Raw genomic sequence first — 15,243 nt, 5'->3', positions numbered from 1 at the left:
ATTCCTCAGATGGCCGACCTGCCAGCTGCACGGTTGCGCATCAACCAACCACCGTACTGGTCTACTGGAGTAGATTGTTTTGGCCCATACACCATCAAAATAGGTCGCAGACATGGGAAGAGGTGGGGTATTGTATTCAAATGCCTCACCACTCGGTGTGTGCATCTGGACCTTTTGTGCAGTATGGACACTGACTCCTTTTTGCTCGCCTTACGACGCTTCGTGGTAAGAAGAGGGAAGCCATTCGAGATACTCTGTGACCGAGGCACTAATTTCCGGGGAGGAGACAGAGAGCTGCGAGAAGCCTTCGCCGGACTTGAGCCAGCGCTAAAGGACCAGCTTGCTAAACAGAGCATCAGCTTCAGATTTAATCCACCACTTGCACCACATTTTGGCGGTGTTTGGGAGCGAGAGATTAAATCTGTTAAAGCTTCCCTGCAAGTAGTCCTGAAAGACCAAGTACTCCCAGAGGAAGTCCTCATGACAGTCCTGATAGAAGTTGAGGGGATTCTTAACTCAAAGCCCCTTAGCTATGCTACATCAGACATCGCAGATCCCGACCCCATAACGCCAAATCTCCTACTCATGGGGCGGCGGGATGCATCACTACCACAAGCTGTGTATCACAACAGTGACCTGCTTGGACGTCGCCGCTGGAAACACAGCCAGGTGCTGGCAGATCACTTCTGGCTCCACTTCACCAAGAACTATCTCCCCAACCTTCAACATCGTCGGAAGTGGTATAGTTCTACTGTGGACCTCACGCCAGATCAGGTGGTCATGATCATTGACCCACAGCTGCCAAGAGCACTGTGGCCAGTTGGACGAGTCACCAAAGTGATCCCCAGTGATGACGGCCGGATCCGCACAGCTGAGGTAAACATTAAAGGGTCTACATACACACGGCCGGTGGCTAAACTCATCCCCCTGCCAGAAATGCCAGAGGACTAAGACTGATCTTACAGCATCGCAGGAACCTTTGTGGTACTGCAAATTCACTGAGTGTATTTGGGGGCGGCTGTGCAAACTTCCCCGCTCTGCTGTGTACGGGAAGAGCCGAGTAGACCCGAGTAGCCCCGATGAATCGACAGAACAGCCCCAACAGCAGCTGATTAACCTGTTGAGTGCTGCGCACATCCGCTGCTGGTGTGACACTGTTGAGCCGAACCGGATCGTGGCTGTCCACGTAGTCAACCTGTGTATGTTGCGCGTGAGTACAAAGTAAGTTTGCATCGGTTGTTTGAGGTTTATGCTGCTTATGATGTTCTAACGTACGTGGTGTGGATCCGGACCGGCCGCCATGTTGTGTATCATTTATGAGAGTTAATATGCCACGGGCTGTTTAATGTTTGTCTTCTTTCATATAGCCTACGTGGTCTAAACATGTAGTGTTGTTCTGGTTGAGAGTTCGGTGCGGCGGACGTGTTTTGTATATTACTATATTTACACTTATTACAGTTGTGTGTTGGATTGTAATGATGTGGTCTGAGGCGCCCCCGTGCGGCCATTTGAGAATATTGTTTGGCATCGATTGTGATCACTGCATTCATTGAGTATTTGTCTCTTTATTTCATAGTCATATCACTTTAATTGTATATCATACTAATATATAATTATTGTTGTTTATTTTACATTTCAAGGAAACCACAACAACGCACATCCTGTACCCTGTTCATTTGGGAATCAATAAAGAAGGATTATAACTGAACCATCTATAGTAGCTGCAGTTTTTCTAACCGAAAACTAAGGCCAGACTGTGTACGCCAGCATCCAAATACAAGATATCAACATGATGTTTATATTGAATAAGAGCTATAGTTACAGTTAAGGTCAACTGCATGGGAAAATTAATGCTCAATAACAGTATAGTTGCAATTAATAAACTAACCAGGCCTCTCTGCAATTTAGCCAGAGTCATTTTCAATGTGTGTTATTTATTGTAAAACATCCCAAATTCTACATTTCAGTAGCTCTCACCAATTCACTCCCATGCAGTCTGATACATAAAAGGGGTATTCATGAAAATCATAAAACAGAGTTGAGTGAGAGGGCTACAATAGAAAATGTCTTTATACAGTATAGAAATTTAGTTCTTTATGTGATTAAATCTGTTGCGACAAAAGGTACAAAAAGACATTTTAAAAAGATAATCTCAGGTGTGTTTAGACTCCTCTGAGACCGCTCCTCTTTATGAAATGGTTCTCTAAACACAATTCTTTCAAAAAAGTAAATAATATTACATCAATTCAAACAAAGGCAGTGAGTCGCTGTAGGTGTATGATGCTATAAGACAATGGCTGTGTTAAAATATGTTCAGATGAGTTTATCAAAGTGAAGTCATTCTGTGTTAGAATATAAGTTGATATATCCAATGTAAAGTTTGTCTGGACTTGAAAGTGAAAAAGCCTGTTTTTACAGTTTGTCACTGGTCCAGTGTTAAAGTCCTCCTCAGCCACTGAAACAGATATACATTGTGTTTTGATACTGTACCTGTCAAAGACAAAGCCGGGCCAGTCCAAACTGGCACTAATGCGTCTCTGTTTCACTGTTAGGGTGTTTGATATTATGAAACTCTGTCAACATAAAGTGAAAAATGGGACTGTTCACTGTGGAGTGAGGCAGATTTTGAATGCATACAGGTAACAAAATGTCAGGTAATATGAAAAAAGCAAGACAAACCATTATTTGTTTTACATTTTAAAGAAAAGCTTTTGTACCAGCCAGTTTCCATTCTGAACTCACTCAGTTAATTCAGTTGATCTCATGCTACAACTGAAGGGTGGTGTAATAAAGACAAAGTTCAGACACACACATTAATGTGTTAAGTTGTCCTTAATGAAGTTGAATCACCATCAAATAATGTTTAACACCTCTATTTATATCTATATCTATATACACCTCTATATCTGAAACTACATTATTTGAGTACAAGAACTTCAATTTATTTTGACTTTACAAAGACCAAAGACCACAGGAAAACCTTTTGAAATAGTTTTACCCATGTCTAAACCTCTCATCCCCACTGGGGGGAGCTAAAGACACAGTGAGGGAAGGAAGGAGGCGTGTTATCCAAATAGAAAACACTTCCTCCCTTTAGTCACACCATGAAGACTCAACTCCACTGACTGAACTCAGCTGTTAAGTGGATGAAACTTACTTCATCAAAACATGAAGATCTTCATTCTATTGCTTCTCTCGAGCCGCTTTGCATTTTCAAGTAAGATAACTTTCCTTGAATTACTTCCTGAGAGCAGGTTATGAAACACAGAACAGTTCAGCAGTAAACTAGTGACCTGAGGATGGAGGCTGCCTATCTTTATATTTCAGATCAACGAGTCTGCCCAGCTCAGGGTTCAGATAATATGAAAATGAATTAGGATGTACGGAAGCGTATTGCATTCACTTGAGTAATTTTTTTTTTTGGTTTGTTTTTCGGGGTAATTATTTCTGTTTTTCGGAGTAATTTTTTTTTGGTCTGTTTTTCGGAGTAATTTTTTTTTTGGTCTGTTTTTCGGGGTAATTATTTCTGTTTTTCGGAGTAATTTTTTTTTGGTCTGTTTTTCGGAGTAATTTTTTTTTGTTTTTCAGAGTAATTTTTTTCTGAGTTTAGAGAGCATTTGACGCATTCATTCCTTTATTGAAAGCTCGATAATGGAGACAAACATGACCGACTTGTTTAATTGAATCAAGTTTTACTTTGATCTGGGTTTAAGACACTGGGAGATAGTCCTGTCTTTAAGTCATATAGATGGTATTACCATTAGTTTGTCAACTTTACGCAGGCACCTGAGGACGGCGACAGGTCGCCACTCCGAAGGTTCACTTTCATGTTTCGGAATGCCGGCCCTTTTTTGAAAAAAGATCGCCACTCCGAACCTGAAACCCTAACCTTAACCATAACCCGGTCGGAATGGGGCTTTGCGGTTGTTCAGAAGGAAAGCCCATTCAGATCTGCTAGACACAGTAATGTTTCTCCAGAATCAGTTGGACAGATATGGCAGTTTGGAGGTTCTCGCGGGAGTTCGAAGTATCGCGATAATTCAGAAAAAAAATTACTCCGAAAAACAGAAAAAAATTACCACGAAAAACAGAAAATAAATTACTCTGAAAAACAGGAAAAATAATTAGTCAGAAAAACAGAAAAAAGAAACAAACCAAAAAAAAATTACTCAGAAAAACAGACCAAAAAAAAATTACTCAGAAAAACAGACCAAAAAAAAAAAATTACTCAGAAAAACAGACCAAAAAAAAAAAAATTACTCAGAAAAACAGACCAAAAAATAAATTACTTAAGTGAATGCAATACGCTTCCGTAAGGATGTGCCTCTATAGTTCCTAAATAACTTTGATTTGTGTTTAACTTTGGAACAAGCACAGATCCAAGTCTATTGTCAGGAACATACTGTAGTCCTAAAGCCTGTATTACTGTGCTGTGTTACTGGAGGCTGTATGTTGTAAGTGTGGGGTAAAACATAGGAGACAGATGACTTCAGAAGCCTACAGGCCTTAAAGTAATGCAAGGATATTTTTACGCTTTTTCACTGTACACAGTATAATATATATATATATAATTGATATAGTGACTACGTGGGTGAAGACAAATATTAGAACAAGTAGAACAGTCTGGTAAGTTCAGAAAATGACATCAAGTAATGTCGCCTTTAAAACCAGGAAAAGACAACACTTATATTATGATATAACAATATCCTTAATCTAAGATGACATATAGTCTCTTATCATAGTAACAGTACAAAAAGGATGCTCACGTTCATATTAGAAGGGGTACCCGATAGTCAAAAGTACTTTCAGTGTAACTCCTCTTAAAGTCAGGGCTATTGGCTATTGATATGTTCTTTGTTGGTACACTATCAGTACAAATAAAATTTGGAAGTTCCATGCTGTAGATGCCAGGCCATAACCTTAACTGTTACCATTACATCATATTTATGATGAGTGTGATGATGATGTGTGTATTCATACTGAATGTATGAACCTCTTCTGTCCTGCAGTGAAACACTCCCTGAAGTATATTTACACTGTATCTTCTGGACTCCCAGACTTCCCGGAGTTTGTTGCAGCTTCATTGGTTGATGAAAATCTGGTGGTTTACTGCGACGGCAGCAAAAAGATATTCGATCCAAAACACGACTGGATGAAAAGAATATTTGCAAATGATCCTCACCACTTGGAGCAGTACAAAGGAGCATGTTTTGAGCAGGAGCCAGTTTTTTTCAAAGCCACAATCAATAGTTTGATAAAGCGCTTCAACCACAGTGGAGGTACAGTATGTACAATGTTATATTCAATTATAAAAAGGATTTTGTAAGATTTGTAAGATATATATCAAACAACTCCAGATAATACACCACGGTCTGGTGGGAAGGCAGATACACATTATAAATACTGGCTGCATTTAAACATCACTTCAAAGATAGAAACAATACGTCATCTGGATGCATGTACATATAACTTGAAGGATACAACGACAACGTATCAGGAACAAATTGGCAGAATAAGTTCAAACAAACTAACATGTGGCAGCATGGTCTCACACAGAGAAACATACAGGACACACCCAGCATATATGTCCTCTCCTTACTAAACTCCTTCCCTGCACACAGGTAGGTGAATCTACTTAAAGTACTTAAAGTGTGGGTGTCTGTGCACAATCTGCCGTGATTTTGTCGCTCCTGTACTACAACTGGTCCTCAGTACTGTCTAAAACAGCTTCCATATGGAGCTAAATCAGGGTCAAATGTTTTGTACTTGAAAAAGTCAAAATTTAAACTGAAATTTTAAGTTTTGATCTTGAATTTTGAAAAATACATCAACGTATTCAAAATAAAAATAAATGTACAAAAAGTTTTTTCAGGTTAAAAATAATTATGATCAACTCTGGTAATTCTTTTGAATAAATCATTTATTTTTATTGTTCACTTTCATATGTTTTGATATTTGGGATCCTTTTTCTTTCAGTTGCATGTTTTATCTTTTCAGATTCAGATCTTAGTTTTTTTACAGTTTCAAATCTTTTTTTCAGTTTCAGACTTTTGACCCTGATCTAGCGTGGGGGGCGTGGCATCAACTGAGAGGGGTGTGGAGTCATGACAGACAGCTTAACCAAAAGGCTACAGACCTTCCCCTATCATGTTGCCTTCAGGGAACGTAGGATCTAAAACGAGTCGGCTACGCCACATGAATAGGCACGTTCGAGATGAACTGCGCCTCGCCTGGAAGGTGGACGAGACCAGGCGGCAGCAGCAGGGGGCGGTGGCAAAAAGCTGCAGTCAAGTCGGACAGTTTCCAGCCGCCGTCAAAGAATATACAGGAAGTCACAGAAATATTTACATCCTGTTAGAGCCATCTGTAGGCTATCTGTAGTTTGCACAACACGTTCGGATAGCTATGGCTGAAGAAACTGCGCATGCGTTCTTGGTCGCCTATGAAACTGAAGCAGAAGAGATCCCCCTACTTTTCCACTTTGCACATGAATTACACTGTGTTAATCCTCTTAATGGGCAGATGGGATGTGGTGTGATTTTTAATATTTAATCTCACAAATGTAACAAATAGAAATACAAACTTTGAGGTCATACAAAGTGGATTTTTCTAAAATGATAACTACTTTTCACTGCGGTCTAAATTTGTCAATCACAACTTTTTATTTGTTTAACGATGCCACTGTTATGACTGAGGTGAGAATCAGAACGACTGGGCAGATTTCAGCCCTTGGAAGTAATTTATTGAACAAGAATTGCCTACAAAGTAGATTTATATAAAGACACTGTCATTTATGAATCATACAATCCCTAAATTTAAGAAATTGAACTACTGAATTAACAGTCCAAACGTTCTCACAGCTACTGTACATATATAGGCTACACATGGGGAGGACAAGCAGCAAAGGTTTCTTATAATCTTTATTCATTGATGTATTTATATTTGTAATTATATACAGTATATCAACCACACAAAATATGTCTGTTAACAGATTAAACCTTCATTGCACATGAGATTCATATAATCTAACATTAAATATAACCAATGCACAGAAAATAAGAATTGTCGACTGAACGTAGTCCTAACTAAGAGCCAATCAGCTCTTTGATCAGGCGACAGCCAGGCGTTTCCCATCATGCCCTGAGGTCATGCAGTCGGTGGAGAGCAACTGCGGCGCCTGGCTCTAAAGACTGCGGCCGCCTTGATCTCGCGAGGTTATCGTTGCAGGCGCGTCAATGACGTCAGAGCAAGTCGGGATCAAGTCGGACACAAATCTAACCGGCATGCATTGTACGGTGGTCGTCGGTGATCGATTCTGCGCAGGCCTGGCTCATCTCGAACGAGCCTATTGGCAGTGAAAAAACTGCTGTCAGTAACAAACTTCCATTTGCACACCATGCACGAATATCCTGCACGGCTAAAACTGTTTTAATTTCCAAGGCTGTTTAGATGTGAGATGTGGAAGCTTTTTGAGACAGTACTGACGACCAATGGTAGTACAGGAGCAACAAAATCACTCCAGATTGTGCACAGACACCCACACTTTAAGTACTGAAATGTCCGATTTCCACGTAGCACTGTGAATGCCTCGCATTGTCCGCTGGCAATGGCGTCCGGTTCTGCTGGCTCACCTGCTGGACCCAGCGCACAGGTGAGAAAAGTAAGGTTGGGAAATCGTGATAAATATCAAAATGAGAGGCTACGATAGATAACGATAAAACATACAACTGAAAGAAATAGGATCCCAAATAACAAAATATATTAAAGTGAAAAATAAAAATAAATGATTTATTCAAAAGAATTACCAGAGTTGATCCTAATTATTTTTAACCTGAAAATTTTTTTTTGTCCACTATTTTTATTATGAATACGTTGATGTATTTTTCAAAATTCAAGATCAAATCTTGAAATTTCAGTTTCAAATTTTACTTTTTCAAGTACAAAACATTTGACCCCAATTTAGCTCCATACTTCCACATCTCACATTTAAACAGCCTTGGAAATTAAAACAGTTTTAGCCGTGCAGGATATTCGAGCATGGTGTGCAAATGGAAGTTTGTCACTGACAGCAGTTTTTTCACTGCCAATCATGTGGCCGAATCGTGTTAGATCCTACGTTCCCTGAAGGCAACATGATAGGGGAAGGTCTGTAGCCTTTTGGTTAAGCTGTCTGTCATGATTCCACACCCCTCTCAGTTGATGCCACGCCCCCCACGCTAGATCAGGGTCAAGAGTCTGAAACTGAAAAACCAAGATCGGAATCTGAAAAAAAGATTTGAAACTGAAAAAGCAAGATCTGAATCTGAAAAAAAGATTTGAAACTGTAAAAAAAGATCTGAAACTGTAAAAAAAACTAAGATCTGAATCTGAAAAGATAAAACATGCAACTGAAAGAAATAGGATCACAAATATCAAAACATATGAAAGTGAAAAATGAAAATAAATGATTTATTCAAAAGAATTACCAGAGTTGGTCGTAATTATTTTTAACCTGAAAAAACTTTTTGTACATTTATTTTTATTTTGAATACGCTGATGTATTTTTCGAAATTCAAGATCAAAACTTGAAATTTCAGTTTAAATTTTTACTTTTTCAAGTACAAAACTTTTGACCCTGATTTAGCTCCATACTCACACAACTAATGCTCGACTTGACTTTTATACTACACAGCTAGAGAAAACTGTTTTTGTGTTAGTTCTGTCTATAATAGTTTGGACTCAAACCTGGGATGCTGCATCACTGTTCATTGTTGGCATTTTAAACCTTAAAGTATGATAGTATTATAAACCTTAAATAATTCATAATTATCCCTGATAATCATTAATTATTATTGATAGCCAAATTTAACCCAAAACTCCCTATTACTGTTGTATGAAGCACTACATTATGGTGCCTTGTGTGATGTGAGCACAACAATCACAAAATGCACAATATGTTTAAAATCATCTTTCCACTGGAGATTTAATCTGTACATCATTGCTGATTTCAGTCTGTTTCTTTCCCTGTCTCTGTCTCAGGTGCCCACATTTTGCAGAGGATGATTGGCTGTGAGTGGGATGATGAGACTGGAGAGGTTAATGGTTTTCATCAGTATGGTTATGATGGAGAAGACTTCATATCATTTGACCTGAAGACAGAGACATGGATCGCTCCAAAACAACAGGCAGTCATCACCAAAATGAAATGGGATGCTGAGAAATATAGAAAAAATGAGAATGAGCATTCTCTTACGACGTTGTTCCCTCAGTGGCTGAAGATGTATGTGGCCTATGGGAGGATCTTTCTGCTGAGAACAGGTAGAATCACATGACCTGATGTAGTTTAATGGACACAAACATGTTCATACAGTCTGCTCAGACTGAACTGCTGTTGTGTTATCCCTGCAGTCAGTCTGACATTACATTGTTTTCTCTGTTTATTTTCTGTAGCTGTAAGATTCAATGTTGTCCTAACCAATCAGTACACGCTGACATTTTGGCTGTTCTGAAATTTCTTTCCATCGATGCTCAGACTGTGATAGCCAGTGTATACTTGGCATAAGGTAAGTAAGTTTGCTCAGTCTCAGTGTTTGAAAATTGAAACAGTTTCATTGAACTCTTTCCAGAGCTTCCCTCAGTGTCTCTCCTCCAGAAGACTCCCTCCTCTCCAGTCAGCTGCCACGCTACAGGTTTCTACCCTGACAGAGCCTCACTCTTCTGGAGGAGAGATGGAGAGGAGCTTCATGAGGAGGTGGACCACGGAGAGATCCTCCCCAACCACGATGGAACCTTCCAGATGAGTGTTGACCTGAACCTTTCATCAGTCACACCTGAAGACTGGACGAGGTACGACTGTGTGTTTCAGCTCTCTGGTGTGAAGGAGGACATCATCACCAAACTGGAGAAAGATCGGATCAGGACCAACTGGGGTAAGAGTGAGATCAGAGGGTGCTGGAGGGGAGTGCATGAGAATTCATCTTGAAAACAATAAAAACAGTAATAATAAACTATTATTGTATTCAACAGTGAAGCCCAGTGACATGATCGTCCTCGTCACTGCTGCAGGGGTTGTTCTTGCTCTCATTCTCATCGGTGCTGCTGGATTCATCGTTAACAAAAAGAAGAAAGGTGAGAGAGAAAAAGGAAAGATTCACTACTTTGATTTCAGTCTTTGAGTTGATTTTTTTAATTCAGGTTGCAAAATTAAAACAAGCATCAGAGAAAGTAAATACAGTCAGCTAGGGATCGACTGATATGGGTTTTTTAGGGCCGATGCCGATACCGATTTTTTTCCATCACCCTTAGCCGATGACCGATTATGGACTGCCAATTTTCTTGGGCCGATTTTTGGGGCCTATACTGCTTTTGCTCCCTCAATTTACATAAAAAAAATGACACAATGATAACAGGTCTCAAGTTTAAACAAACATTTATTGAACAGTAAAAGTTAAGATTAAAGGAATAGTTCACTCTAAAACAAAATTAGGTCATTATCGACTCACCCACATGCTGATGAGAAGTCTGTTGTAGTTTCTTATTCCTGTGCAGCTGGAGACCCGCGGGGGTACCCTCCGGCAACAATAATCCATGTAACGAGCTTAAATGGCGTCCGAGACGAAAAGGTCCATAAAACTACACAAAAACTTTGTAATATTCCTCCATACTGCTCGTCCGCTGCAATCCAAGTGTCCTGAAGTGGCGACATGCAGAGTTTACTCTGCACAGGAATAAAAAACTACACCGGACTTCTCATTAGCATGAGGGTGAGTCGATAATGACTGAATTTTGTTTTAGAGTGAACTATTCCTTTAAGCTGTAGCATAAATAAAACAACAACTACTGTACACAGTAGGATTCAACAGCTTTGTTCAACTTTACACCACACATACTTTCAAATGAAAAAAAGTGTTCGGTGCTTTTAATTATTCAAAATGGCTGACACGGACATGGAACTGTCTGAGGCAGAAAATATTTTGATGAATATTATGAAACAAACTGGTGACTCCTATATTGAAGAAGTTGAAGATGAGTCAGAGTGGCTTTTGAATGCATTTCCTCACAAGAGTAATGACAGTAAGACATTATCATGCCTTGAGAGCCTTACCTTGTTAGCCTAGCCTAGCATGGCTAATGTTCGTCTCATTGTTTTGGTCTGATCTGGCTAACTGTGCCTGCTAGCTAGCCTAATGTTCTGACAGAATATTCTTTTGAACTTTCTCATAATCTACTTTACCCTAGCCTTGAACTAATAGATTCAGAGCACTCATGTAGGATATTATATTAATAAATATTAATGTGTTAATCAAGATGGAGGAAGTGAGTTCTGACTTGCATAGAACCTGAATTATTAGTATCAGGGCATTCATGTAGGATATTAATAAATATTAATGATATCATTTAGGGACACAGCATGAGATGAGGGAGAGAGATGAGGAGATGGAAGAGAGAGAGGGACACATGGAGACAGCAGAAGATGGAGGAAGAGAGACAGACAGGGAGACAGATCATGCAATTGATGAGGGACACATGGAGACAGAAGAGGATCGAGGGACTGAGACAGTAGACATTGTGCTAGAATTTGTTCAGGAGGGAGGGGCTAACAGTGGCCAGGAAGAGGAGACAGAAGAAGATCGAGGGAGTGAGACAGTAGACATTGAGCCTGTTCAGGAGGGAGGGGTTGAAAGTGGCCAGGAAGACGATGCCAACACACCACAGAGAGGAAGAAAAAGTCAGAGAGATGTTGAAAATTGGAAAAGAAACCAACGTAAAAGGTTAAGAAATTCTGGCCAAAGCTACATCAATTCACATGGTATTCATGTTCCAGGAAGGAAGGTGAGGGAGAAGAACTGTGCCTCTTGTCGTTACAAATGCAATCAGAACTTCCCAGAGCCAGTGAGGGAAAGTATATTTCAACATTATTAGGAGATGGGAGATGCAGCAAGGCAGAAAGACTTCATTGTCAATCACGTTATCAAAAGAGGGAAAAGAAACAGTGAAAAAATCTCAAGAAGAACTCATTCGTTTGAGTATTATCTAACCTTTGAGGGAAGACAGATAAGGGTATGCAAAGACTTCTTTTTGAAGACCCTACATGTGTCTGAGAAATTTTCGAGGTCTGCAGGTGGCCACCCGTCTAGTGAATTGGGAATTTCCCCTCCAAGCAAGAAAGGGTGGCATGCACCTCAAAACAAAGTGCCTGAGAGTAGCAAAGACAAAATACGAGAGCATATCAAGTCTTTCCCAAAACTTGAATCCCACTACTCCAGGAAAGATACAAACAAGCTCTACTTGGAAGGATCTCTGAACGTGCCAAGAATGTATGTGCTGTATAAAGAGAAATGTGAACAGGAGTGGAAGATTAAACCAGAAAAACAAAGTCTTTATAGAATGACACTGAGTTCAACCTAGCTTTCCACACTCCAAAGAAAGACGCGTGCAAATACTGTGAATGGTACCAACGTTTAGAAGATAGTGAGAAAGAAAGTCATAAGGATAACTTTGATGCCCACCAGTTAAGAAAAAAACAGGCCAGAGAACATAAAGATAATGACAAACAGAAAGCAAAGGAACGGGAGTCATACAAGGCTGTCACTTTTGACCTGGAGCAAGTGTTAACCACCCCCTGGAGCAATGTTAGTAGCCTGTTCTACTCACGCAAGTTAAGTACCTACAACCTTACTGTATATGAAATGGACAGTAAAGATGTTGAGTGTTACATGTGGCATGAGGGGGAAGGTGGCCGAGGATCATCAGAGATCAGCACTTGTGTTTACTCGTACCTTTCACAACTTAATCCTGAAGTCAAACATGCAGTTCTTTATTCAGATACATGTGGTGGACAGAATAAAAATGCTGCCTTTAGCACAATGTGCCTGATTGCTGTCAGCACATTGCCCCTCTCCACTTTTGACCATAAGTACATGGAGTCTGGCCACAGCCAGATGGAGTGTGACAGCGTGCATGCTGCAGTGGAAACTGCGAGGAGAAAGTTTCCAATCTACTCCCCTGAAGGCTACTTCACCTTTGTGAGAGTGGCAAGAAAGAACAACCCATACACCGTACATGAACTTCTTCACAAGGACTTCCTGGACTTTAAGTCTTTCTCCAATCACGTACTCAAAAACAAAACCAAAGATGAGGAGGGACAGGCAGTGCATTGGCAGAAGATTCAATGGTTTCGCTACACAAAAGAAGAACCCAGAACAATCTTCTTCAAGTATGATTTCACCGACCCAACATTCCGTGAACTAAAGGTGGCAAAGGAGGCAACCAGGGGCACCAGAAGCACCCATTCCGTGTCCAAACCAAGCTCAATGTATGAAAGTTCTCAAGGGATCAGTGCATTGAAGAAGAAAGATCTACTCACCCTGTGCAGCAATGGGAGTATTTCTCACACATACGCGGAGTTCTACAATGCTCTGACAGTGGACAGTGAGTAGAACTAAACAGACTAGTGAACAGAAAAGCAAATAAGACGCGACATGATTCTTTGGATTTGGTCAATGAATAGACTCACAGAGTAATTGAAATGGTTGAACAAAAAAGAAAAGTGAAATGAGTAAAAAGAACACGAGAGAACTGTCTATTGTATACAGTATTTGAAAAAAATGAATGAATGTAATGAAATAAATTGAATTGCCAATCAGAAGTGTGTTTAGCAAGTTGAGTGACTTTTATACAGTCTGTACTGTTCAGCAGATGCCCAGAATGGAAAAGTGAAATGAGAGAAAAAATAAAAATAAATAATGAATGAGTTAAATGAAAATGAATTACTTATTCAAGTGTTATTCAAGTGATAATTATTCAATTAATTCCCCTTTTGACCAATTATTTTCTGCATTGTTCAGCAGATACACCCAATATGTCCATAGAAGACTTGGAAATGTTTGGTGCCAAAAAGGCGTATCTGACGTTTTTGCCATATTTTTTTTATTTTAAAATGTTTTAGAACATGTTCATTGTATTAATATGGCATACGTTTATTACTTAAATACTCATTCATGTAAGTATGTCTGTGGTTGCAATGTTATGGTTTAAGGTCAATAAATACAGTTGATTGAAGTGTGGTCATTTTGTTTTGTCTCTCCTGTAAAGTTTGTCAAAAGCCACTTACGCCCCTCTGGCTCCAAGCCCTCGATATAAAACATTTCTCTCATCATTAAAGTTCTTCTAGTAGACGCTAAAGACCTCCGATAGCCCCGCAATGCCTGCTCCACTCTGCTCTGCTGAGGAAGAGAGCGCACACACACACACACACACACACACACACACACACACACACACACACACACACACAACACGCATCTCAGATACGCAAAAAAACGCAAATATCGGCCCGATATATCGGCCGGTCGATGTGTCTGTCGATCCTTACAGTCAGCACTACACAGACTGAGTATAAACAGATAGTCAGTTTGAGTGAGTAGAAGAGAGGAATAAAGTGACTAAAGATAATCTGGCATTTACAACTGTGACTGAAATGATTTGTCTTTTGTTTTGATTTCAGCCATTAGCCCTCCATCTTGTAAGTAAAACTTACTTTGGTTCTATTTCAGCTGATCTGACTCACACTTCATGTTTCAGATTAAAAAATGTTTCACATTATTGTGCAGATTAACCTTTTCAACACTGTTTTCTGTATTTATTGTTTATAAAAGTTCAACATGAGATGTTTGTTTCTGACCTGCAGCTCCTGACAACAGCACAGAGCTCTCTGAGCAGCTGAATCCAGAGACCTGAATGACAAACACACTCAGTGACTCTCCTGGTGTCACTTTATTTAGCTTTGCAGAACTAAAAGACAGTAATGATGGCTTCTTGCAATTAAAATGAATTAACATATAAAAAAGGACTGATTAAAAGGTGGGAATGTTCTATGACTGCGATTGGTTGTTTTATTGATTGTCGTTTTCTTCCTCTAATGATGTACAGCTGAGGTGATGCCAGATGATGCAGGTCTAATTATCACCCTTGTGCCCTCCTCGGGTATTTTTGTACATTTTTCTCAACTTTTTTTTTTTGATTTGGTGATCATTTTGGTTGTGTTACAGCTTCTGGCATGAATTTTTGCAAGAACTTTTCTTATTAGTAAAATTTTTTAAATCCAATGTCTTTTACTGTCACATGTCTTTTATACTCTATTGATGCATTTTGCACCCTCTGGACACCTTCGTGGCAAAAATGTACACACACAGAAAAACTGCTATTAAATATTTATATATATATATTATATATTTTTTCTGCTTTTTTTTTCATAAATCTCTT

At 39.5% G+C, this 15,243-nt stretch overlaps 1 protein-coding gene across 1 annotated transcript; it reads left to right on the top strand.

Moving 5' to 3' along the window:
- Positions 1-3,111: 3,111 nt before the first annotated feature.
- Positions 3,112-14,855, top strand: LOC311267011 (major histocompatibility complex class I-related gene protein-like). Its single transcript, XM_084369797.1, has 7 exons — positions 3,112-3,217; positions 5,010-5,279; positions 9,019-9,297; positions 9,606-9,908; positions 10,006-10,107; positions 14,486-14,503; positions 14,669-14,855. Exons 1-7 carry the CDS (start codon positions 3,169-3,171, stop codon positions 14,716-14,718), a joined length of 1,071 nt encoding a protein of 356 aa, XP_084225923.1. The 5' UTR covers positions 3,112-3,168; the 3' UTR covers positions 14,719-14,855.
- Positions 14,856-15,243: the final 388 nt, after the last annotated feature.

The sequence above is a fragment of the Pagrus pagrus genome, assembly GCF_965226575.1.
Source record: "Pagrus pagrus genome assembly, chromosome: 12".
NCBI lineage: Eukaryota > Metazoa > Chordata > Actinopteri > Spariformes > Sparidae > Pagrus > Pagrus pagrus.
Note: the sequence above shows the minus strand (reverse complement) of the source record. Positions and strands in the feature narration are given on the sequence as shown.